This window comes from Podarcis cretensis, assembly GCF_951804945.1.
Source record: "Podarcis cretensis genome assembly, chromosome: 4".
Taxonomy (NCBI): domain Eukaryota; kingdom Metazoa; phylum Chordata; class Lepidosauria; order Squamata; family Lacertidae; genus Podarcis; species Podarcis cretensis.
Window position 1 is genome coordinate 3,380,339 of NC_137173.1, and position 24,381 is coordinate 3,404,719.

At 47.0% G+C, this 24,381-nt stretch overlaps 2 protein-coding genes and 1 long non-coding RNA gene across 5 annotated transcripts in view; 1 reads left to right on the forward strand and 2 right to left on the reverse strand.

Moving 5' to 3' along the window:
* LOC307215182 overlaps nt 1-24,381 on the forward strand; it is a 207,672-nt gene that overhangs the window by 46,739 nt on the left and 136,552 nt on the right. The window lies entirely within an intron of this gene.
* Nucleotides 1-24,381, reverse strand: part of LOC307214688 (uncharacterized protein) — a 193,246-nt gene that overhangs the window by 41,743 nt on the left and 127,122 nt on the right. The gene's annotated exons all lie outside the window — the stretch shown is intronic.
* On the reverse strand, nt 14,421-24,364 carry LOC307213897 (uncharacterized protein; the record flags this gene model as incomplete). Its single annotated transcript, XM_079972132.1, has 3 exons — nt 14,421-16,241; nt 22,045-22,233; nt 24,349-24,364. The coding sequence occupies 3 exons, from the start codon at nt 24,362-24,364 to the stop codon at nt 14,563-14,565; spliced, it is 1,884 nt and encodes a 627-aa protein (XP_079828258.1). The 3' UTR covers nt 14,421-14,562.

The following is a 24,381-nucleotide window of genomic DNA, read 5'->3' on the forward strand; positions in this document are numbered from 1 at the left end:
CTTTGCTCTTTGGGGCGGGGGGAGGGGAGAAATAATTTTTTTTCTTTATTCCCCCCCCCCCTAAGAACTAGGTGCGCCTTATGGTCCGGTTCGCCCTATAGAGCGAAAAATGCGGTACCTGGGAAGGCTGGCTATTCTTTTGTAATGATAATACTTCATTCCTGAGCCAGGTCACAGGCTCACCCTATTCACACCATAAATGTGCCCTTAAGGCAGGATTTGTGAGGACAGAGACAATGGGGAGGTTTCTGCATTTCCTTCGACCTTGTAGAGAAATATTTGAGGTGACTGAAAGAGTCAAAATGGCTTTAGGACTTTTCCTGTGGGTTTTGGACATGTGGTTTATATATTTATAAATGTGTTTGCTTGGTACATTTAGATCTCTCTCTCTCTCTCTCTCTCTCACCTAAAAATTCTTATAACATTTCCCCCCTTTGGGGATATAATTTTTTTGTAAAAAATTGCTGCCCCACAAATAATAACCTGGCATGTTGTAAATGGATGCCTTCATGTAAATCTTAAGAGACTTGCATGTCAGGCCGCTCAAGGCTATTTGCAGGTGTAGCAGTGCACATAGCTGGACATAGGATATCACATAAAAAAATAACACACGTTGCATTTTGTTCCTAAATTATTTGTGGCATTCTAGCACTTTGGGAGAAACATTCTCAATAGTGGTCTATGCTTTACACTTAGCGGGAAGGTCAAATAATGAGTGAAAAATGCAGGTTTGTTTTGTTTCTGCCTTTTTTGTGTGTTCCCAGGTTTCAAAGCTAGCTCTCGTCTGGTCTTACACCTTCATCATATCACAGCAGCAACAATCTCTGGTGAATCCCTGTAGGGCTTTCATATTGACCATGTCACCTTGTAGTGGCACTGGTTTGGGCATTTCTTGAGAGAGATGTCTTTGCCTTGGCCTTTCTATGGGATTTTTATTATTATAGGCTCTGGTCTTGCACTCTAGGGAAGTTGCTCAGTTGTTCCTAAGGAACCAAAAAGCTAATTGCAGCCTGGATACAATTGCCCATTCAAACGGAGTCCAATTAGAATTTATATAGCCCCTTGGCTCGCCGACGTGGAGTTCCGGCCCTTCCTGGCGGTGGCGGTCAGCCTGGACCTTGTACGCATCCTTGGCCTGGCGCAGTTGCTCCTGTGATGGCCTGGGAATCTGATTCAGAGGCTGAACCAGAGGAATCCCAGCCTGCACAGGAGTCCCCGCCTCCAGTGCCGGTTGAGCCTTGAATCTGAAGGGCCTTGAATCTGAAGGGCCCGCACCTGTGCCGGATCCTCAAGAGCAGACACCAGATGAATCCACTCTGGCTCCGGGGGTGATTGAGGACCCATTGCCTGCAGGTGCTCCTCTCCCAGCCCTTAAGGCCATGAGAGGTGAGTCACCTTTGGGCCGGGACCACCCTAGGCCCCAGAGGAGATAAAGACCAGTCAGCCTGTGCTGGTCCTGGGGGCAGGTTACCGTGGGGTGAGGTCCAGGACCTGGGTCGAGGGTCTGTAGACTGTCCTCCACGGGCAAGGTGGGGTCTGAAGCGAGGAGCCAGGCAAGGACAGGAACTCTGAAGGAACAGGACTGGGTGCTTCTCTGAGGCCAGGGGCGGTCCCAGCCCTCAGGTGACCCGCCTCTCCTGGCCTTAAGGCGAGCACTCCTCCTGGGAGAAACCAGCTCCCTCCGCCTCTCTGCCCTGAGCCTCTGCAGCTCAGGAGAGGCTGGAGGGTTACTGGACCCAGGAGGAGACTCGCCTTCCCCTGACAGGGCTGGGAGAGGCACACCTGTAGGCAATGTGTCCTCAATCCCCTCCGGAGCCAGAGTAGATTCACCTGGTGCCTGCTCCTGAGGATCCATCACAGGTGCAGGTGCCTCAGAGTCAAGGCCCTGCCCCAGCTCAGCCGGCCCTGGAGGCGGGGACTCCTGTGCAGGCTGGAGTTCCCAGGCCATCACACAGCCCAGTCTCCCAGCCGTGGAGTTCTGGCCCCACCTGGCGGTGGCAGTCGGCCTGGGCCTTGTATGCCTCCTTGGCCTGGCGCAGTTGCTCCATCAATAGTTGTTTCTGAGACTGGAGCTCCTGAAGCCACTCTGTCACTGCTGGGACCGCAGATGCTGGCAACACATCCGGGAACAGCCGCGGATGATAACTGTAACTGGCCTGGAACGGGGTCTGCTGGGTGGACGCATTCACCGCGTTGTTGTAGGCGAACTCCGCCAATGCTAGGTGGTCGACCCAGTCATCCTGCTGGTAGCTGCAGAAACACCGGAGGTACTGCTCCAGCACCGCGTTCGCCCGTTCTGTCTGGCCATCGGTCTGTGGGTGGTAGGCTGATGATAGACAGACCTCTGTCCCGAGGGTCTGGTGCAATGCTCGCCAGAAACGGGATGTGAACTGCACGCCCCAGTCGGACACCACACGCTCAGGTAGGCCGTGCAGGCGGAAGACATGCTGCAGGTATAGCTGAGCAGTTTCCTTAGCTGTGGGAACGGATGGGCAGGGGGCACAGTGCACCATCTTAGTGAAATGGCCAAATGGCCGGAGAAAACTAGGAGGCAGGTACAGCCACAAGACGGGGGTAAGTCCACTACAAAGTCCAGCGAAACTGTGTGCCAAGGACGTGGTGGGACTGGCAATGGCTGAAGTAGGCCGGGGGGTTCGCCCAGTAGGGCCCTTGGCCCGCCGGCAGACGTCACAACCAGTGACATAGCGAGCCACATCAGCCTTCAGGCGGGGCCACCAAAACTCGCGGCTTACCAAATGGGTGGTCTGATACCGCCCAAAGTGTCCTGCTGCTGGGGCATCATGGGTCATCTGGAGAACCTCAGCCCACAGTGGCCCTGGCAGGATGTACAGGCGACCGTGGTGCAGCAGAAGGCCCTGGTGCAAGACCAGCCCCAGATACTGAGGGCATGACCCTTTAGCCAGTTCCCGGAGTCGTTCCTGGGCCCAAGCGTCGACCTGCTGCTGTGCCCTCACCCGAGCCTGCAGTGGCTCAGCCTCCTGAGTGGCCAGGAATGCAGCCGGTGGTAGGATTGTGGTTGGTACTGCTTGCTGTACCGTGTCTGCGACGTCTTCAGGTTTCCGGGACAGGGCATCCACCTTCTGGTTTTGGAAGCTAGGGATGTAGCGGATCCAGAACTGGAACCGGGAAAAGAACAACGCCCACCAGATCTGCCTTTGGTTCAGCTTGTGGGTGGTCTGGAGGTACTCCAGGTTCCGGTGGTCGGTTCTCACCTCCACCGGGTGTCGTGCCCCCTCAAGATGGTGGCGCCAGACCTCAAAGGCCACCTTGATGGCCAGTAGTTCTCACTCCCACACGGTATAGTTACACTCCGCCAGAAGGAGCTGGCGGGAATAGAAGGTGCAGGGTAAGAGTGGCGCATCAGGTCCGTGCTGCTGAGACAAGATGGCACTGAGAGCCGTGCTGGAGGCATCAGTCTCTACCACAAAGGGTCGAGAGGGATCAGGATGTTGCAAGCTCGGCGCTCTCTGGAAACAGGCTTCCAACCCCTGAAACGCCTCCTCTGCCTCCTTGTCCCAGGAAAATGGCGTCTTGGGGCACAGTAGCCGGGTCAATGGGGTGGTGTGATGAGCATAGTCTGCAATGAAGGTCCGGTAATAGTTGGTGAACCCCAGGAATCGCTGTAGGTCCTTGCTTTTCCGAGGTGCCGCCCATTCCCGAACCGCTGCCACCTTCCCAGGATCCATCTGCACCCAATCTGGAAAGAGTCGGTGACCAAGGAAGTGTACTGACCGCTGATGGAACTCGCACTTGCTGAGCTTCGCATACAGGTGGTGCTCCCGCAAATGCTGCAGCACGGTCCGGACAAGACCCTCGTGGCGAGCCGGGTCACGGGAGAAAACCAGAATGTCATCCAAGTACACCACCACCTACTTGTCTAGCAAGTCCTGGAACACGTGGTTGATGTACTGTTGAAACACAGTGGGCGCGTTGCACAACCCGAAGGGCATAACCCTTGAACTGAACATACCGGGTCCCGAATGCTGTCTTCCACTCATCCCCGGCCCTGGAGGCGGGGACTCCTGTGCAGGCTGGAGTTCCTCCGGTTCGGCCTCTGAATCAGATTCCCAGGCCATCACACAGCCCAGTCTCAGGTTGCGGGAGCAACATCGTTGGAAACCTGTTTCTGCCAGCACCCAGACCTGTTCTTCCAGAGTTCCCGACCACGCCCGGCTTCTTGCTTTGGATCCCGCTTCGCCTTTGGTGCTTCGCCTTTCCAGACCCTCAACCCAGGACCAGACTCTGACCACGCCTCATGGTAACCCCCCCCCCGGGACCAGCACAGCTCCATCAATAGTTGGTGCTGAGACTGGAGCTCCTGGAGCTAATCTGTCACCGTGGGGTCCACAGATGCTGGCAGCACGTCCGGGAACAAACACGGATGGTAACCGTAAGTGGCCTGGAACAGGGTCTGCTGGGTGGAGCCGTTCACCACATTGTTGTAAGTGAACTCCTCCATGCCAAGTGGTCGACCCAGTCTGGAGGTACTCCAGGTTCCGGTGGTCAGTTCTCACTTCCACCAGGTGTCTTGCCCCCTCAAAATGATGGTCCCAGACCTCAGAGGCCACTTTGATGGCCAGTAGTTCCCACTCCCACACGGTATAGTTACACTCCGCCAGAAGAAGCTGGCAGGAATAGTAGGCGCAAGGTAACAGCAGCACATCAGGTCCGTGCTGCTGGGACAAGACAACACTGAGAGCCGTACTGGAGGCGTCGGTCTCCACCATGAAGGGACGAGAGGGATTAGGATGCTGTAAAAGCGGAGCCCTCTGGAGACAGGCTTTCAACCCCTGAAATGCCACCTCTGCCTCCTTGTCCCAGGAGAACGGTGTATTGGGGCACAGCAGTCGGGTCAGTGGGGTTGCGCGATGAGCATAGTCCACAACGAAGGTCCAATAATAGTTGGCGAAACCCAGGAACCGCTGTAGGTCCTTGCGGTTCTGGGGTGCCGCTCACTCCTGTGTGGGAGTCATAAAGCCAAGGCAGAGGCTTGTAAATACCGCAGGGTGCCCCCTGACCTCAGCTGACCAGCACTCTGTGCCTTACAATGTATTAGGATGTATTGACCTTAAATGGAGTTGTGTTTCCTCTGGGCAGTGTTTCCTTATATGGTGAGGGGAGTGTCAAACCATTACCAGGCATGTAACGTGAGACATTGCCAGATGACCATGCTGTTGGTGAGGACAAAGGATAATAAAAGTTACCAGGGAAGAAAGAGGTTCAAAGGAGCTGCCCCTGCATTATAAAAAATACTCGCTGCCTCTCTGTGTCTTCTTTCTATGCTATGCTAAGCACCATCTATGACGGCAGGACTCCGTCAGGTGGTGCCCCGTGTGAGGCCAACTTAAAAGAAGAGGCAAACTTAAAAGAAAACAGGCTGACTAGAGAAAACAGTGTGAGGCTGTTTTAAAGAAAACCGTGTGAGGCTTTTCGATCCATGCAACGGTATCATCGACTCACCAAGCCCGGCAAGGGTTTCAAGCGCTATTCATCTTAGGATCCTGGTGAGTTGATCCCTTTTATATTGATTTTAGAAAAATGGGCAGCCCTTTGTCTATTCCCCAACAGAAATTTTTAAAAGACTTAAAATTTCTCCTCTCCTCCAACAAATTGGAAGTTCCTGAGGGTGATTTGATACAGCTTATTCTGGCCATCGATGAACATTGCCCCTGGTACCCCCAGGATGGTACTTGGGAATTAAGAGACTGGGATAAGATTGGAGCACATTTTCATGGACACCCCAGCATTGGTGTTCGTGTTTTGAATGCATGGTGCAAGGTTCGTTATGCCATGGGCTCTTTATCACCGAAAAATATCTCCAGAGCAGTATTGCCAACATGACCTCCGGCTTCTATAATCCAGCCTGCTGTGATGCCGTCTGTTCCGGCACTTGCCTTGCCCACACCACCAGACCCCAAGCCTCCGGACTATAGTTCCTCACCAGAGGATCCAATCCTGCAAAAATACCGTGGTCTGGCTGGCAATGATCCTACTCTCTCACCAACAGAACCAGCCACCCCTTCTCAACATGCAGTCCTTGCCTGTTCCTTAATTCAGGATACTGTGGCATTTCCCGTTATAGTGCCACCTGCTGGTGCCCCAGCAGGAATTCAAGCCCACACCAATCTTTTGATTTTAAAATCTTGAAAGAGCTGCAATTGTCAGTAAAAGCTAATGGACTCCAAGCCTCATTTACACAGGCACTTTTGGAAGCCACATTCACCCAGCTTTTGGTTCCAGATGACATAAGGCTTCTGGCCAGTACAGTTTTACCCCCAACAGCAGGTGTATTGTTTGCCCACGAATGGGAAACTGCCTGCCGTGCATATGCTCCGGCTTTATTGCAAATAGTCAGAGGGAATAACCCTAACATTACCCTCGGAGATGTCATAGATGCCATGATGGGGCGTGGGTCCCTTGTTCAAGCTTCAGTGCTAGCCACACTGCTGCAAATCCTATTGAGGGATACTGCCCTTGCTGCTAAACAAGCAATGAGAAAAGTCAAGGAACAAATACAGCCAATGGGAATTTTACAACCTGGCATGCCAAATCCAAATATGCTCCCGCGAGAATATCAGTTGGCGGTGATTGATTTAAAGGACTGTTTCTTCTCTATCCCACTGGCTCCAGCAGACAGGGAACGGTTTGCTTTTACATTGCCAGTATATAACAATTCGCAGCCCACCCAGTGATATCAGTAGGTTGTCCTGCCTCAGGGCATGTGGAACTCCCCTACACTTTGTCAACATTTTGTGGGTGAAGCATTGAAACCTTTCCGCATGCGCCACCTAGAGGACAAGCCTTTGTGGGTTCCAGCTCGTTCCAGCTCATCCTTTGTTGCACCGTTATACAAGGAAGAGAAGCAAACGACCCAGTCCAGTTGAAACCACCATATTTCACCTTATCAACTGGCAAGCCGCTGTCATCAGAATCCTACTCTGGCTGGCAGCATCCACGGCTCAGCCACTCTCGAACTAGAAGAACTGTGTTGTTGAATAAGACTTTTAGGGGAGAAAATTATCATAAGATATGGAGGGATAATATTTTTGTACAAGATATGATTATGTTTACCACTTTATTGCATGCTTCTAGATGCTGGTTGTGTAAAATATGCCCCTTTTTGCCCGTCATTCAGGCATAATGCTTCATGGTGTGCCTATTAATGGATCCTTTCAATTTACAAATGTTATATCACCTAACCAAACTTTTTGGCCTCCAGTACAATTGACCCTCCATGAGCCTGCCTCCATTTGTTTTCAAATTAAAGAGGGGAAAGAATCATGGGGCATATATCCAAACTGTCAATATACATTGAATTTCACTTTTAATAGCTCTTGTTCTCTTACAGGAACATACAGTGACCAATCTCAGTGCTAAAGGAGTGACACCAGTGCATGGCTAAAAATTAGAAAAGAAACATACCATGCAAATTGGAATCTGAATTCTTCTATCCCTGGCTTAGCAAATGCCGCAGATGAGCAATTTCATATCAGTTCTTTATTTACTGCAGCCTTTACTTGGTCCCAACAGAGTAGTAATATCAGCTATTTACTCCAAAGAGAGTTATGGTTGCTTTGTGGCAGATCCATGGGCATGGTTATATTCTTGGCTTCCGGATGGAAGTTGGCTTCGACATTTATTGATTTTAGTGATCCTTATAGTAGTTATTTGTGTTATTTTGTGTTGCTGTATACAATGCATTTCTTCTTTAATCTCTGTATGTACTGCATGGTTCTCCGGTCAGCGGCCTGCTTCCGGCCTTACAAGAGTCGCCCATCACGCTCGATATAACCGTATTGGTAATGAAATATATGACACTGATTAATAAAATAAAGAAAGAGGGCATGTGGGAGTCATAAAGCCAAGGCAGAGGCTTGTAAATACCACAGGGTGCCCCCTGACCTCGGCTGACCAGCACTCTGTGCCTTACAATGTATTAGGATGTATTGACCTTAAATGGAGTTGTGTTTCCTCTGGGCAGTGTTTCCTTATATGGTGAGGGGAGTGTCAAACCATTACCAGGCATGTAACGTGAGACATTGCCAGATGACCATGCTGTTGGTGAGGACAAAGGATAATATAAGTTACCGGGGAAGAGAGAGGTTCGAAGGAGCTGCCCCTGCATTATGAAAATACTCGCTGCCTCTCTGTGTCTTCTTTCTATGCTATGCTAAGCACCATCTATGACGGCAGGACTCCGTCACTCCTGAACTGCTGCCACCTTCCCGGGATCCATCTGCACCCCATCATGGGAGAGTTGGTGACCGAGGACGTCCACCGACCGCTTGTGGAACTTTCACTTGCTGAGCTTAGCATACAGGCGTTGCTCCCGCAAGCGCTGCAACATGGAGTGGACATGACCCTCATGGTGAGCTGGGTCGTGAGAGTAAATCAGAATGTCATCTAGGTACACCACCACGTACTTATCTAGCAAGTCCTGGAACACGTGGTTAATGTACCGTTGGAACACGGCAGGCACATTGCACAACCCGAAAGGCATTACCAGGTATTCAAACTGCCCATACCGGGTCCCAAATGCTATCTTCTACTCATCCCCGGCTCGGATCCGAATCAAATTGTAGGCTCCCCGAAGGTGCAGCTTGGTGAACATCTGCGCCCCTTGCACCCACTCCAGCAACTCCGCAATAAAGGGCAAGGGATACTGTTCCAGGATTGTAATCTTTTTTTTTAACTTTTTTTTGCTTTAAACAGGTACATATAAATATAGACAACCAAAATTACGAAGGAAAATTCCTTAATAGTAATGGGGGAAAAAACTTTAAAAACTACAAAAAGTATCAAAGTACATGACACAGAACATAAGCAACTATGGAAAAGATAAAAGAAAAGAAAAAAGAAAAAAGAAGAAGAAAAAGGAAGATGAGCCAAAGCAGGAAGGCTCATCTATTGTACACTTCCGTCAAGCTCACAACAGATCATTATTCTTATCAATTATCTCTATCTGCATTCCAAAGGAATCCCTCATCTTGGTATCAGGGAACATTACTCTATGCGGCATCAATCTAAAAATAGGCAGATATTTCTTGCTGAACCCTTGTCCTCTAAATAATTATTTAAACATTCTCATTCTTCATTCACCACTTTTTTTAGGTTTACCCCTTATTGCATCTGTCAGCTTTGCAAGCTCCAAGTACTCGCACACGGGATGGTAATCTTATTCAGTGCCTGGTAATCATAGCAGGGACAAAGCTCCCCGCACTTCTTAACAAAGAGTACTAGAGCGTCAGTGGGCGTGGCAGAGGGCCGAATGAACCTGCGCTCCAGGTTCTTGCTGTTACGATATGAGTACAACGCAGCTGCAAACTGCCAGCTTGTTTACATCACATGATGTGGCTAGTCCTGGGAAAGAATCTTCCAGGCAGCTCACGTGATACACAAAGCTTTGTTCCGTGTGTAATATGAGACCTTCCTGTTGCGTTTGTAAAGGAAGTCTGAGTCACTCGCTTGGAGAAGTTTGAACTGATCGGACATTTTTTTTTGTTGAGCTGTAAAGTCAGGAATAAACAAGATGTAAAAGGACTTTCTGACTATTCTTCTTTCCCCTGTGAAAGGGGAGAAGGGGGTGTGCATCTTCCACGCTGGGAGATGTCGCCTATCGAGATCTCCCTGGTCTGTCTGGGATGCCAGCCAGAGGAAGATCACCGGTAAACAAGTCCCGGGAGCAGGGGGGGAGACCAGCCTCTCCCGAAGGGGCTAGTTTTCCAACACTTGCGACAGAAGTCCTTCAAGGTTTAGTGCTCTGGCTCCGTAAGAGAGTGTAGGCATCTCATAGGCAGTGGCACCCCGTGCTGGAGGTTTATGCCACAGTCGAAAGACCAATGAGGTGGCAGCTGGTCTGCCCCCTGTTCCTCAAACACTTCTTGGTAGTCCTGGTAAAACGCGGGGAGCATTGATGCAGCTTCCCCCGTGGGGGCGACCACTAGCATCTTGGACCGAGCATGGGGACATGGGTCTGGGAAGAGCACAGTCTGATTGACCCAGTCGATCTGAACATTGTGAGACTCCAGCCAGTCCATCCCGAGCACCAGGGGAAACCGGGGCATGGTGGCAATGTCCAAGGTGCGCACTTCCCGGTGCTGTGGGTGACACAGGACCAAGGGCTGAGTCTACTGAGTGGCACCTGAGCGCAGGAGCTGTCCATCAATTTCCTCCACCTGTACCGGTTCTGGCTTGTCCTGGAGTGGCACCTGATGATGGGCGGCAAAGGCAGAGTCCATATAGGAGCGGGTTGCCCCTGAATCTACCAGAGTGTGGGTGAGAATCCAGGGCACACCAGGAGGGTATAGATGCACCAGAACCATGAGGTGTTGCAATTCCACTGGTGCGGGCCCATCATGTGCTGTTTGGGACCCCTGGTAGCAGGGCCTTCGGCTACCGGGGTTGGTGGTTTCCCTGCGGCCGGCACCTTCTCGGGACAGGATCGGGCGTAGTGTCCGCTTCTGCCGCAGTAGAGACACAGGTTCCCCTCCCGACGCCGCGTCTTCTCCACGGGGGAGAGGCGAGGCTGTGCTGCTCCAAGCTGCATAGGCTCCTCCGGCAACTCAGTTGTGGTCGTGGACCTGCTGGTAAAGACTGGAGCCGGAAGCTGGGAGTGCTGGCGGTCCCGAGCCTGACAACGGTCCTCCAACCGATCGTCTATCTGCAGGCTCCGTTGAATGAGGGCGTCCAGCGTGGTGGGGCGATCCATCGTGGCCAGCTGGTCCAGTATCTCATCCGAAAGCCCCTCAGGATACTGGTCCCACAGTGCAGAGTCATTCCAGGACAAGTCCTGCACCAACAGCCGAAATTCAGTGGCGTAGGTGGCGGCTGTGGACTTGTCCTGTCTCAACCGACGAATCGCCCGATTGGCTTGGTTCCCCTTCATAGGGTTGCCAAACGCAGTCTCCAAGTGGTTACATAGTCTGTCAGCAAAGGAGAGTCTTGCCGGAGCAATGGCAAAGCCCACTTGGCCGCCTGGTCCTTCAGCAAGCTGATCAAGAAGTGCACCTTGGTGCGTTCATCAGGAAAATTCCTGGCTCGCCCCTGAATATACAGCTTGGCCTGGGCGAGGAACATAGGAAAGCTGGCCGGGGACCCATCAAATTTCTCTGGCAGGGCCACTGGGTACTTGCCAGAAACTGGGACGTCGGCCCTAGGAGCCAGTAAGGCGTCCAACTGCTACTGAAGCGCCTTAACCGCATTGCTTAGCTGCTGAACGGTGTGAGTCAAGGCCTGGTTCTCCTGGGCCAATGCCACCAATGCAGCTGCCTGGTTGGCCATGGCTTCTGGCTCTTCCCAAATGCACCCCAACGAAGGGGGAGTGCGGGTGTGGTGGGAGCAAACTGTGATGGTCCCGGGGGCGGTGTTACTGTGAGGCGTGGTCAGAGTCCGGTCCTGGGTCGAGGGTCTGGAGACTGTCCACCAAAGGCGAAGCGGGGTCCAAAGCAAGAAGCCGGGCGTGGTCGGGAACTCCGGAAGAACAGGTCTGGGTGTTGGCAGAAACAGGTTTCCAACGATGTTGGAACAACCTGAGACTGAGCTGACTGGCCTTTATCTCCCCTGGGGCCTAGGGCGGTCCCTGCCCACAGGTGACTCGCCTCTCCTGGTCTTAAGGCAAGCACTCCTCCTGATAGAACTTAGTTCCCTCCGCCTCTGTGCCCTCAGCCTCTGCAGCTCAGGAGAGGCTGGAGGGTTACTGGACCCAGAGGCAGCCTCACCTTCCCCTGACAGGGCTGGGAGAGGAGCACCTGCAGGCAATGGGTCCTCAATCACCCCCGGAGCCAGAGTGGATTCATCTGGTGTCTGCTCTTGAGGATCCGGCACAGGTGCGGGCCCTTCAGATTCAAGGCCCTGCCCCGGCTCAGCCGGCACTGGAGGCGGGGACTCCTGTGCAGGCTGGGATTCCTCTGGTTCAGCCTCTGAATCAGATTCCCAGGCCATCACAGGAGCAACTGCGCCAGGCCAAGGATGCGTACAAGGTCCAGGCTGACCACCACCGCCGGGAAGGGCCGGAACTCCACGTCGGCGAGCCATGGGGCTATATAAATTCTAATTGGACTCCGTTTGAATGGGCAATTGTATCCAGGCTGCAATTAGCTCTTTGGTCCCTTAGGAACAACTGAACAACTTCCTTAAGAATGCAAAACCAGAGCCTATAATAATAAAAATCCCATAGAAAGGCCAAGGCAAAGACATCTCTCTCAAGAAATGTCCAAACCTGTGCCACTACAAGGTGACATGGTCAATATGAAAGCCCTACAGGGAATCACCAGGGATTGTTGCTGCTGTGATATGATGGAGGTGTGAGACCAGAGGAGAGCTAGCTTTGACACCTGGGAACACACAAAAAAGGCAGAAACAAAACAAACTGCATTTTTCACTCATTATTTGACCTTCCCGCTAAGTGTAAAGCATAGACCACTACTGAGAATGTTTCTCCCAAAGCGCTAGAATGCCACAAGTAATTTAGTAATTTAGTAACAAAATGCAACATGTGCTGTTTTTTATGTGATATCCTATGTCCAGCTATGTGCACTGCTACACCTGCAAATATCCTTAAGAGGCCTGACATGCAAGTCTCTTAAGATTTTAACGAAGGCATCCATTTACAACATACCAGGTTATTATTTGTTGGGCAATAGTTTTTTAGAAAAAAATTATATCCCCAAAGGGGGGAATTGTTATAAGAATTTTTAGGTGATCATATATATATAAATGTACCAAGCAAACACATATATTAATATATAAACCACATGTCCAAGGCCATTTTGACTCTTTGACTCTTTCAGTCACCTCAAATATTTCTCTACAAGGTCGAAGGAAATGCAGAAACCTTCCCATTGTCTCTGTCCTCACAAATCCTGCCTTAAGGGCACATTTAAGGTGTGAATAGGGTGAGCCTGTGACCTGGCTCAGGAATGAAGTATTATCATTACAAAAGAATGGCCAGCCTCCCCAGGTAATCTAGTCAAGTGACCATTAACAGGTAACCTGGCAGACAAGGTAAAAACAATGCACTCAGATTTCAGCTGTAGACTGCCTTTTCTGTGATGTATGTATGATGTTTCTGGGGGTGGTCTTGGACTCCAGGGCGGGCAATTAAAAATGTCTATGCATGGCTTGGGGTCCTCCTCCTCTCTCCTGCGTGTGGGGGAGCACCCTCTTACCGCAGTTTATAAAGAACAGGCTTACTAGCTGCTTTGCTTCTCAATATTCTCTGGTTGGTCTCTCTTGTTTTCTCCTACCGATAGAGAACCTACTAAAGGCCTTACTGAAATAAAAAAAAACTCTATTTCCACAGCAGTCCACTGATCAACAAAGTTTGTAACTCCATCCAAAAAAAGGAAAGGAGATTTCTCTGGCTTGTTTTGTTTTTGAGAAAGCCATGCTTTTATCCTGTATGTTTATAATGTAATAATGTATGTTTATAATGTTTATAATGAGGATATACGCAAGCTGGAACATGTGCAAAGGAAGGAGATTTATGTATTCATTTAATTTGGAAACCACCCAACCCAGTGGTGCCGACTTGAATAAAATATTAGTGGGGGCCAGGTAAGGCCCGCCTTGCACTATCAATCACAGGATGCATGCACACCATTTGAATGGCAATGCCTATAATGGCAGCAACTTTTTTAAAATGTAACATTTTGAGCCCGTAGTTCAATTTCTCAGCAGCTCCCCTTGCCCCGGAAAACACTTCTAGCATTCCATCTCCTCTACCTGTGGCATTGTTCAGCAGTGGGGAAAGTGACCACTTCACAACGGATGTCAATTTGGTATGGCCCTTTCCAGGTTTTTCCTGCCCCTAGTGTTTGTCTTTCATTTGTTCTCCTGTGTGTGTTGCCAGTAGAAGCCACAATTCTGTGGGTACTCTAGCTGGTGCAGAAAACAGGAGGAGCTCCCTAGAGGTTGAAGTGCCGATCAGACTTCAGTTTTGTGCTCTATAAATTCCAATTAGGAGTACTGGGGGTGGTTCAGATTCTGGGGCAGTGCTTTTGGCCAGCAGAGGGTGTCAAAAGGCCAGTCTACTTTCACTTTAAAGCAAACTTGGGTCTCCAGCTGTTTTTGAACTACAACTCCCATCATCCCTAGCTAGCAGGACCAATGGGGAGGGATGATGGGAACTGTAGTCCGGGAGCTGCTGGGGACCCAAGTTTGGGAAAGCCTCCTTCAAAGCAACTTTTGCGTTTTGCCCGCAAAGATGGGACCTGTCCATGTTTGTATTTTCTTGTATTTTGTTTTTCTCATGACCTTTGTGCGGTTTTAAAAAATGTCTTAAAAGGGCAAATTGAAAGTGAAATTGTATGGCAAGTAGCGGAAGAATAAAAGGTTGCATTTGAAAAAAACACACAAAGAAAACCTGGGGGTGGCCTCCTTCAATATTTAATAGGGTGGACTAAGACATCTTGGCCGTATTCCCTACACCCACACGTCTCAGAATGCTTAGAACATAAAAACACAAAAACATCACATGTTAAAATAGTATTAGATGTCAATAAGAAAAAGGCCTGGTTAAAAAGGTGTGGATTAGCCTGGCTCCTAAAGCTGTATAATGGTTTTTCCGACCTTTGTATGGATTCTTTGATGGGAAGTGAGTTTAGAACTAACAGTGAAGCTCTTTCCACATTCCACACACTGATAAGGTTTCTCCCCTGTATGAGTTCTTTGATGGGAAGTGAGAGAGGAGCTCTTCCTGAAGCTCTTTCCACATTCCACACACTGATAGGGTTTCTCCCCTGTATGAGTTCTTTGATGGGAAGTGAGAGAGGAGCTCTGACGGAAGCTCTTTCCACATTCCACACACTGATAAGGTTTCTCCCCTGTATGAGTTCTTTGATGGGAAGTGAGAGAGGAGCTCTGACGGAAGCTCATTCCACATTCCACACACTGATAAGGTTTCTCCCCTGTATGAGTTCTTTGATGGGAAGTGAGAGAGGAGCTCTGAAGGAAGCTCTTTCCACATTCCACACACTGATAGGGTTTCTCCCCTGTATGAACTTTTTGATGGGAAGTTAGAGAGGAGCTATGAGTGAAGCTCTTTCCACATTCCACACACTGATAGGGCTTCTCCCCTGTATGAATTCTGTGATGGAAAGTTAGAGAGAAGCTATGAGTAAAGCTCTTTCCACATTCCACACACTGATAGGGCTTCTCCCCTGTATGAATTCTGTGATGGGAAGTGAGAGAGGAGCTATCAGTGAAGCTCTTTCCACATTCCACACACTGATAAGGTTTCTCCCCTGTATGAATTCTTTGATGGGAAGTGAGATCGGAGCGCTGACGGAAGCTCTTTCCACATTCCACACACTGATAGGGTTTCTCCCCTGTATGAACTTTTTGATGGGAAGTTAGAGAGGAGGTATGAGTGAAGCTCTTCCCACATTCCACACACTGATAGGGCTTCTCCCCTGTATGAATTCTGTGATGGGAAGTGAGAGAGGAGCTTTCAGTGAAGCTCTTTCCACATTCCACACACTGATATGGCTTCTCCCCTGTATGAATTCTTTGATGGGAAGTGAGAGAGGAGCTGTTCCTGAAGCTCTTTCCACATTCCACACATTGATAGGGCTTCTCCCCTGTATGAATTCTTTGATGGGAAGTGAAATAGGAGCTCTGACTGAAGCTCTTTCCACATTCCACACACTGATAGGGTTTCTCCCCTGTATGAATTCTTTGATGAGAAGTGAGAGAGGAGCTTTGACTGAAGCTCTTTCCACATTCCACACACTGATAGGGTTTCTCCCCTGTATGAATTCTGTGATGGGAAGTGAGATGGGCACTCTTCCTGAAGCTCTTTCCACATTCCACACACTGATAGGGTTTCTCCCCTGTATGAATTCTTTGATGTGAAGTGAGATGGGAGCTCTGACTGAAGCTCTTTCCACATTCCACACACTGATAGGGTTTCTCCCCTGTATGAATTCTTTGATGGGAAGTGAGAGAGGAGCTCTGACTGAAGCTCTTACCACATTCCACACACTGATATGGTTTCTCCCGTCTATGAATTATTTGATGGTAAGTGAAAGAGGAGCTATCAGTGAAGCTCTTTCCACATTCTATGCACTGATAGACTTTCTTTCCAATGAGATTTTGTTGATGGGAAGTGGAATTGGAGCTCTGACTACAGCTTTCTCCACACTCCAAATTTTTGCGTGGCTTCTCCTCTCTAGGGATTTCGTCGTGGTCACCTTTGTTCTCGATTTCCGTTTCATCACAATCTGCGTTGGAGAGAAAAAGGGATTAGAGCCTCAGGAACAAATGGAGAAGTATTGAAGGGAGTTGCGTGTGTGTTCGTTACCTGTATTGCTTGTCATTAACCAACATATTTATTATGAGATTCTGATGTGTTGTTGAATGTTGCTTTGTTTGATATAAAGTAGTGGTCAAAATTGTGGAAGACTTTTGGAAAAAAGTGTAGTTCTTTTGCAGTAATATTATAAATTTATATATCAATGGAAAGATAATTTGATCGAGAATGCAATCAACAATGCAATCAAACAAAGTTTGTTCATATTCTATCAAACCTTATAGCCAAATAACCAGAAAAAAGAAGCAGAACTTGCTTAGGTTGACTTCTGTCAGTGTCTTAAGTGATTGCTATCAAGTTGGTCATTTAGTGAGGTTGAAAAACATAATCAAATTAAAAAAAAAATGGCACAAAGAGTTGACTGGTCACCCAGAAAGTGATGTAAAATTGTACTATTAAGTGAACAAGGCTACAGTTATGAAGAAATTAGATGAAAGATTGGGAAAAACTAAACCAAAGCTGGCGATTGAAGAATGGAGAGACTGTGCCTACATGACAGAAGAAAATCATCTGGGTATATACAAGATGATATGGTGCAATGTAATGGGACGTTGAGTGCAAATCTGGTCTAAATGTTAGAATTCTAAGGAAAAAGCCATTGTTATCTCTCCAACAAAGGTTGAAAAGATGAAACCCATGTTAACTGGACAGCGGAACAATGGGACAGTGTTATTTGGAGGGATGAGACCCAAATCTCCTTGCTTGGTAGTGACGGCATGAAATACGCGAGAAGAATCAGAGAAGATTTACATCCTACTTGCATTACACCGACCATGAAACACCCAGATAGTGTGATGATCTGGGGTTGTATTGCAGCAAAAGGTGTGGGCAGAATTTGAGTCATTAATGGGAATATAAATGCGGAAAAATGTATAAACGAAATATGTGAGCCCAAACTGAAGTGTTCCGCATGTGATCTTTTCCCAGATACCGAAGCATTTATATAGTTTCAACAGGATTCAGCTCTATGTCATGTTGCTGCTGTGTGCAAAAGGTGCATTCAAGATAATGATCTTTCACTGCTGGAATGGCCTGGGAATAGCCCACACTTTAACCCAATCGGAAATCTATGGAGCCGACTAAAGAAACTTGTTATTCAGAAGCAACCCAGCAATAAAGCTCAATTAACAGAGGCAATAATTCAGTCTTGATTGTTGAATGGTTTCTTTAAATTGTTCCACCCGATGTGTATGTCTTTAAGGGGCCAGAGAAAGGGCCAGAGCAAAATAACGAGACCCAGCTTTACAGCTGTGAAACATAGCAGGTGCTGCTGAATTGTATTGATTAAGGTGTGTCAGCATTTGGGTGTAGTATATAAGGAGCAGCACCTAGCTCTCCCATTACCCTGGGGGATGGGTTGGTGGTTGGGTCATGGTTGTTTGTTGATGTATTTAGTGTAAATGGAGTTTTTGTTTTTCTAATTAAAACCTTGTTTAAGTTATTTTTGAGTCCCTTTTTAACGCATGGTCTCCCCAGCAAGCTCTCTGCAGCGCTACCATACTGCAAATAGCCAACATCTTTGGTTAGGGGCCCAGCTGCTGAGTGGAAGACTGCATATTTTTGGACTCTGAGAAAGGTTTGAAAACTCCTTCTCCTGTTAGTGTAGTTCTGTGGGTCTGGAAGAGTTCCAGAATGGTTGACCGGGTTCCAGAAGCTGAGAAGGCTCTGGTCTTTCCACAGCTAACAGATGAGAACTATAGTTTATGGTCTTTTCGGGTGGAGGCGCTTTTGACCTCTAGAGAAGTATGGACCTATGTAACTGATGACCCTCCTGACCCTGTAACAAATGCTTGGTCGAAAGGAGATGCGAAAGCCAGGGCAATAATTAATTTGGCAGTCAGCGACCAGCAAGTAGTCTATATAAGGAATAAGAAAACTGCCAAAGAAATGTGGGACAGTCTTGCAGCAGTGCATGTTAGAAAAGAGTCAGCGTCTGCATTGACGTTTTTCAAGCAGTTGTACCAGACTAAGTTGCAGCCTGGTGGTGATTTGGCAGCACACTTGAGACGTCTGGAGGCAATACGCGGCGAATTAATTCGAAGGGACATGGACATACCTGATATTCAGTATGTTTTTATCATTCTTTGTTCCCTTAACGAGGACTTTGATGGTATAGCTAGCCAGATATCTGCCGTTCCACCAGCGCAATTAACTGTGGAAGGGGTAACGGCAAGATTAATGGGCGAGTTGGATAGAAGGGAGACTTGTGCCATAAGCACTCCTATTTCCAGAAAGAATGAGGAACGCCATATGCAAACTTGTGGTGATACAACTGCATTTAAAGCTGCCAAGCGTTGTTGGTTCTGCAATAAGCAAGGTCATTTTGCAAAGGACTGCAGATCCAAAAGAAAGCAAAGTACTCCTAAGCTTGTTTCTGTTCGTCAGTCACGGTTGTCAGCCCAGCAGTCAACATCGTACCGTAAAGACAGAAACGAGCCGCGAGCTTTTCACGCTCGGACTGCAGATCATAAAAGAATTAAAGGTGCCAAGTGGAAGTCTTTTATTGTGGACTCAGGAGCCTCTCAGCATATTTGCAATGATCGAAGCTTGTTTATTTCTTTCGAAGAGGAAATTGGTAATGTACATTTAGCCAATTCACAAGTCTTGCAGTCACTTGGCAGGGGTACTGTTAAACTTGACTCTTTAAACATTACAATAGCAAACTGCATATACTGCCCATCAGTGGACAATTTATTATCAGTAAGGTGTTTTTGCTCGTCAAGGCATAAGTGTGCGTTTCTTAAATTCAGTGTGTGAGTTTTTTGAGGGGAACAAATGTCTATTGTATGCCCGGGACTCTGATGGTTTATATAGACTGTATTTTCGCACCTATTCCCAATCGCCTATAAATTGCAGAGCAGCACAGTCAAGCCAGGGGTTGAGGAATGTAAGGCCTCATTCCGGGTGTGTCCACGAGGCGCACAGAATTCTAGGACACCTGAATTTTGTTGATGTAATTAAGACAAAGAATATTGTTAATGGCCTCAACTTAAAACCATGTAAATTCTTTATGCAATGTCTATCTTGTTGCAAGAAAGCAAAGTGGCTGTCCAATGAGGCCTTACAAATAGCGGGGGAGAGAAGGCAAGCAAAATGCAAGGGAGATCGTGAAACATACAGGAAATTGAATGCAGATTTCCAAAGAATAGCAAGGAGAGACAAGAATACCTTCTTAAACAAGCAATGCAAAGAAATAGAGGAAAGCAATAGAATGGGAAGAACCAGAGATCTGTTCAAGAAAATTGGAGATATGAAAGGAACATTTCGTACAAAGATTTCCATAATAAAGGACAAAAGTGGAAAGGACCTAACAGAAGCAGAAGACATCAAGAAGAGGTGGCAAGAATACACAGAGGAATTATACCAGAAAGAAACGGATATCTCATATACCCCAGGTAGTGTGGTTGCTGACCTTGAGCCAGACATCCTGGAGAGTGAAGTCAAATGGGCCTTAGAAAGCACTGCAAATAACAAGGCCAGTGGAAGTGATGGTATTCCAGCTGAACTATTTAAAATTTTAAAAGATGATGCTGTTAAGGTGCTACACTCAATATGCCAGCAAGTTTGGAAAACTCAGCAGTGGCCAGAAGATTGGAGAAGATCAGTCTACATCCCAATCCCAAAGAAGGGCAGTGCCAAAGAATGCTCCAACTATCGCACAATTGCACTAATTTCTCACGCTAGCAAGGTTATGCTTAAAATTCTACAAGGAAGGCTCAAGCAGTATGTGGACCGAGAACTCCCAGAAGTGCAAGCTGGATTTAGAAGAGTCAGAGGAACCAGAGACCAAATTGCAAACATGCGCTGGATTATGGAGAAAGCTAGAGAGTTCCAGAAAGACATTTACTTCTGCTTCATTGACTATGCAAAAGCCTTTGACTGTGTCGACCATGGCAAACTATGGCAAGTTCTTAAAGAAATGGGAGTGCCTGATCACCTCATCTGTCTCCTGAGAAATCTCTATGTGGGACAAGAAGCTACAGTTAGAACTGGATATGGAACAACTGACTGGTTCAAAATTGGGAAAGGAGTACAAGGCTGCATTTTGTCTCCCTGCTTATTTAACTTATATGCAGAATTCATCATGCGAAAGGCTGGGCTGGATGAATCCCTAGCCGGAATTAAGATTGCCGGAAGAAATATCAACAACCTCAGATATGCAGATGACACAACCTTGATGGCAGAAAGTGAGGAGGAATTAAAGAACCTTTTATTGAGGGTGAAAGAGGAGAGTGCAAAATATGGTCTGAAGCTCAACATCAAAAAAACGAAGATCATGGCTACTGGTCCCATCACCTCCTGGCAAATAGAAGGGGAAGAAATGGAGGCAGTGAGAGATTTTACTTTCTTGGGCTCCATGATCACTGCAGATGGTGACAGCAGCCACGAAATTAAAAGACGCCTGCTTCTTGGGAGAAGGGCAATGACAGGCCTAGACAGCATCTTGAGAAGTAGAGACATCACCTTGCCAACAAAGGTCCGTATAGTTAAAGCTATGGTTTTCCCAGTAGTGATGTATGGAAGTGAGAGTTGGACCATAAAGAAGGCTGATCGCCGAAGAATTGATGCTTTTGAATTATGGTGCTGGAGGAGACTCTTGAGAGTCCCATGGACTGCAAGAAGATCAAACCTCTCCATTCTGAAGGAAATCAGCCCTGAGTGCTCACTGGAAGGACAGATTGTGAAGCTGAGGCTCCAGTACTTTGGCCACCTCATGAGAAGAGAAGACTCCCTGGAGAAGACCCTGATGTTGGGAAAGATGGAGGGCACAAGGAGAAGGGGGCGACAGAGGACGAGATGGTTAGCTAGTGTTTTCGAGGTTACCAGCATGAGTCTGACCAAGCTGCGGGGGGCAGTGGAGGACAGGAGTGCCTGGCGTTCTCTGGTCCATGGGGTCACGAAGAGTCGGACATGACTAAACGACTAAACAACAACAACAACAACAACAAAATCTTGTTGCAAGAATAAGATTAAGGTTGCACGCAAGGGTAGGTGCTCAGATAGGAAAGTAACTGAGCCATTTGAGTGTGTACATTGTGACTTAGTTGTGCCACTCCCACCATCATTAGGAGGTTCAAAGTACTGGCTCACCCTCATAGACCAGTATAGTAGATATTGTTTGACATGCAATAGCTGAGAAGTCCCAAGCATTTGAGAAGTACAAAGTTTTTTGCAACTGGGTAAAAACGCACTTTAACAAACCAATTAAGAACCTGTTTTCTGACCGGGGCGGAGAATTTGTTTCTGAGGATTTTGAGAAATTCCTGGAAGCGCAGGGGACTACTCATGAGTTATCTTGCCCCCGAAGTCCCTGGCAAAATGGGCTTGTTGAAGTTGTGCAGCGTGACTTACAGGCAGGGGTTAAAACGTATCTGCACGATGCTAATCTGATCAAAGACTTTTTGGCTGAAGCGCTTAATGTGTTTTGTTATGTTAGAAATCGCAGTTATCATTCTGGTTTAGATGTCACCCCCTATGAGAAGCTGTTTAAAAAACGCCCTAATCTGAAATACCTACGCATTTGGGGTTCAGATGTAATTATGCATTATCCCGCTAAGCAGAAATTGGGTGAGCGTAGTGTTCAGGGAAAATTAATGGGCTACTAGCAGGGGGCGTACAGAATTTACATACCAGCAACTGGCAAATTTCATATTACCAGAAGCATGATACAAACTGTAAATTGGAATGGAGTTGCCGTTTTCCAAGATACTGACGGTATAGATAGTACTGAGGAAGAAGAGGAAGCAGCAGCAGCAGCAGCAGCAGCAGCAGCAGCAGGAAATGGTGCTTCTGAATTAATGGAAAAAGACAAAAAGCCTGTTGAATCTGATAATTTGTTTGATGATTTAAAGTCACAGGCACCCGAGGAGAGGTTAGATTCTCTTGAGTTTTCTGACCGTGAGCTTAGCCTACAGGCACCTCTTCAGTCTGACAATGATGATTTACAACCTGAAACTAGTAGTTCACTTAGTCCCATTAAGTCTGAGGAGTCTGACTCTCCTTCCGGACTGAGACGTTCAGATAGAAAGAGGCAGAAGCCACAACGTTTTGCGGATGAACATTTTAATACTGTGTATGCCAATAAGGCGGTTTTTGAGCCAAAAAGCTACAATGATGTTCACAATTTACCTAAGCACCAAGCTGTAAACTGGTATAAAGCTATGAACTCTGAGATAGCTTCTTTAAAAGAGCATAACACTTGGTCTCTTGTACCACAAACCCCAGATATGAGACTTATTGATTCAAAATGGGTTTATAGAGTTAAAATGCATGACAAAAATAAAGTTGTAAGATACAAAGCAAGATTAGTTGCTAAGGGTTTTCAACAAATTCCAGGTGAAGATTGATTTGTGTTATTCACCAAGTGTAAAATATGAAACAGTTAAGCTTTTGTTAAAAGATGCATCACAATGTGGACATTCTGTTTATCACCTAGATATAAAAACTGCATATTTGTTTGCAGATTTAAAAGAAAAAAATTTTATGCGTGTCCCTGAAGGCATAGACGCCGCTGAAGGTTTGGTATGCAAATTAAATAAATCCCTTTATGGTCTGCACCAAAGTGGAAGGAATTGGCACCAAACTTTCGCAAAAGAATTGCTGGATATTGGTTTTTCACAAGGAAAGGCAGACAACTGTGTGTTTATAAAGGAAAGGGCAAACTCTGTAACAAAGATATGTGTGTATGTAGATGACGTGTTAATTTCTACAAAAACTAAACAGGAATATGAAGAGGTAGTTTCACAGTTACAGAAGAAATTTGATGTGGTGGAATTAGGCATAGGTAAAAATTACTTATCCATGCAAATTGAGAAAGGCAAAAATGGATCTTTTCTGGTTCATCAAACTGCAAAAATTGATGACCTTGTTGAAATGCTACGTTTAAAAAATGCAAATGGGAAGGAAACGCCTATGGTGTGTGGTTTCATCTTTACAGGTGAAGATAAGCCATTCCCTAACAAAACTTTGTATCGTTCTGCTATAGGCAAGCTAAATTTCATTCAAAGAATCTCAAGACCAGATATAACTTATGCTTTTCACTTTCTGGCAAAATTTGTGGAAAAGCCCACTACACAATGTTTCTCTGCTCTTAAGAGAGTGGTAATGTACCTTAAACATACCAAACATTATAGGTTGCAGTTTACATCAACTATTGGCAAAGGTTTTGAAATTTTCTGCGATGCATCTCATGCAGTGGAACAAAATAATTGTAGGGGTGTGTCTGGTATGGTGTTTTGTTATAACGGTTGTCCATTTGAATGGAAGTCCCAGACACAAACCATTATTTGTCTCTCCACAACAGAGAGTGAATTATGTGCATGTGTTCAGGCCACTCGTGATGTAGAATGGTATCTGCAAGTATTCGCAGACCTACAGATGCAAGTAACACTACCAGTAAAGGTTTACCTTGATTCCCAGAGTGGACTTGCTATCCTATGTTCAGAAACCAATACGCAGCGCACTAGAGTCTTAAGATTACGTTTGCAGTTTGTAAAGAAACTAATTGCTGATGAAATGATTGTATTTGAATATGTTCCAGGTAACAATCAAATTGCGGACATTTTTACAAAAGCACTTCCAAAGGTTACACATGAAAGACATGTACAAAATATGCTTTATGTTTTCGTTTCACAATGATGAACCGCAGGGGAAATGTTGAATGGTTTCTTTAAATGTAAAGGTTCATCATTGTTCCACCCAATGTGTATGTCTTTAAGGGGCCAGAGCAAGGGCCAGAGCAAAATAACGAGACCCAGCTTTACAGCTGTGAAACATAGCAGGTGCTGCTGAATTGTATTGATTAAGGTGTGTCAGCATTTGGGTGTAGTATATAAGGAGCAGCACCTAGCTCTCCCATTACCCTGGGGGATGGGTTGGTGGTTGGGTCATGGTTGTTTGTTGATGTATTTAGTGTAAATGGAGTTTTTGTTTTTCTAATTGAAACCTTGTTTAAGTTATTTTTGAGTCCCTTTTTAATGCATGGTCTCCCCAGCAAGCTCTCTGCAGCGCTACCATACTGCAAATAGCCAACATTGATTTCCCATTATTAC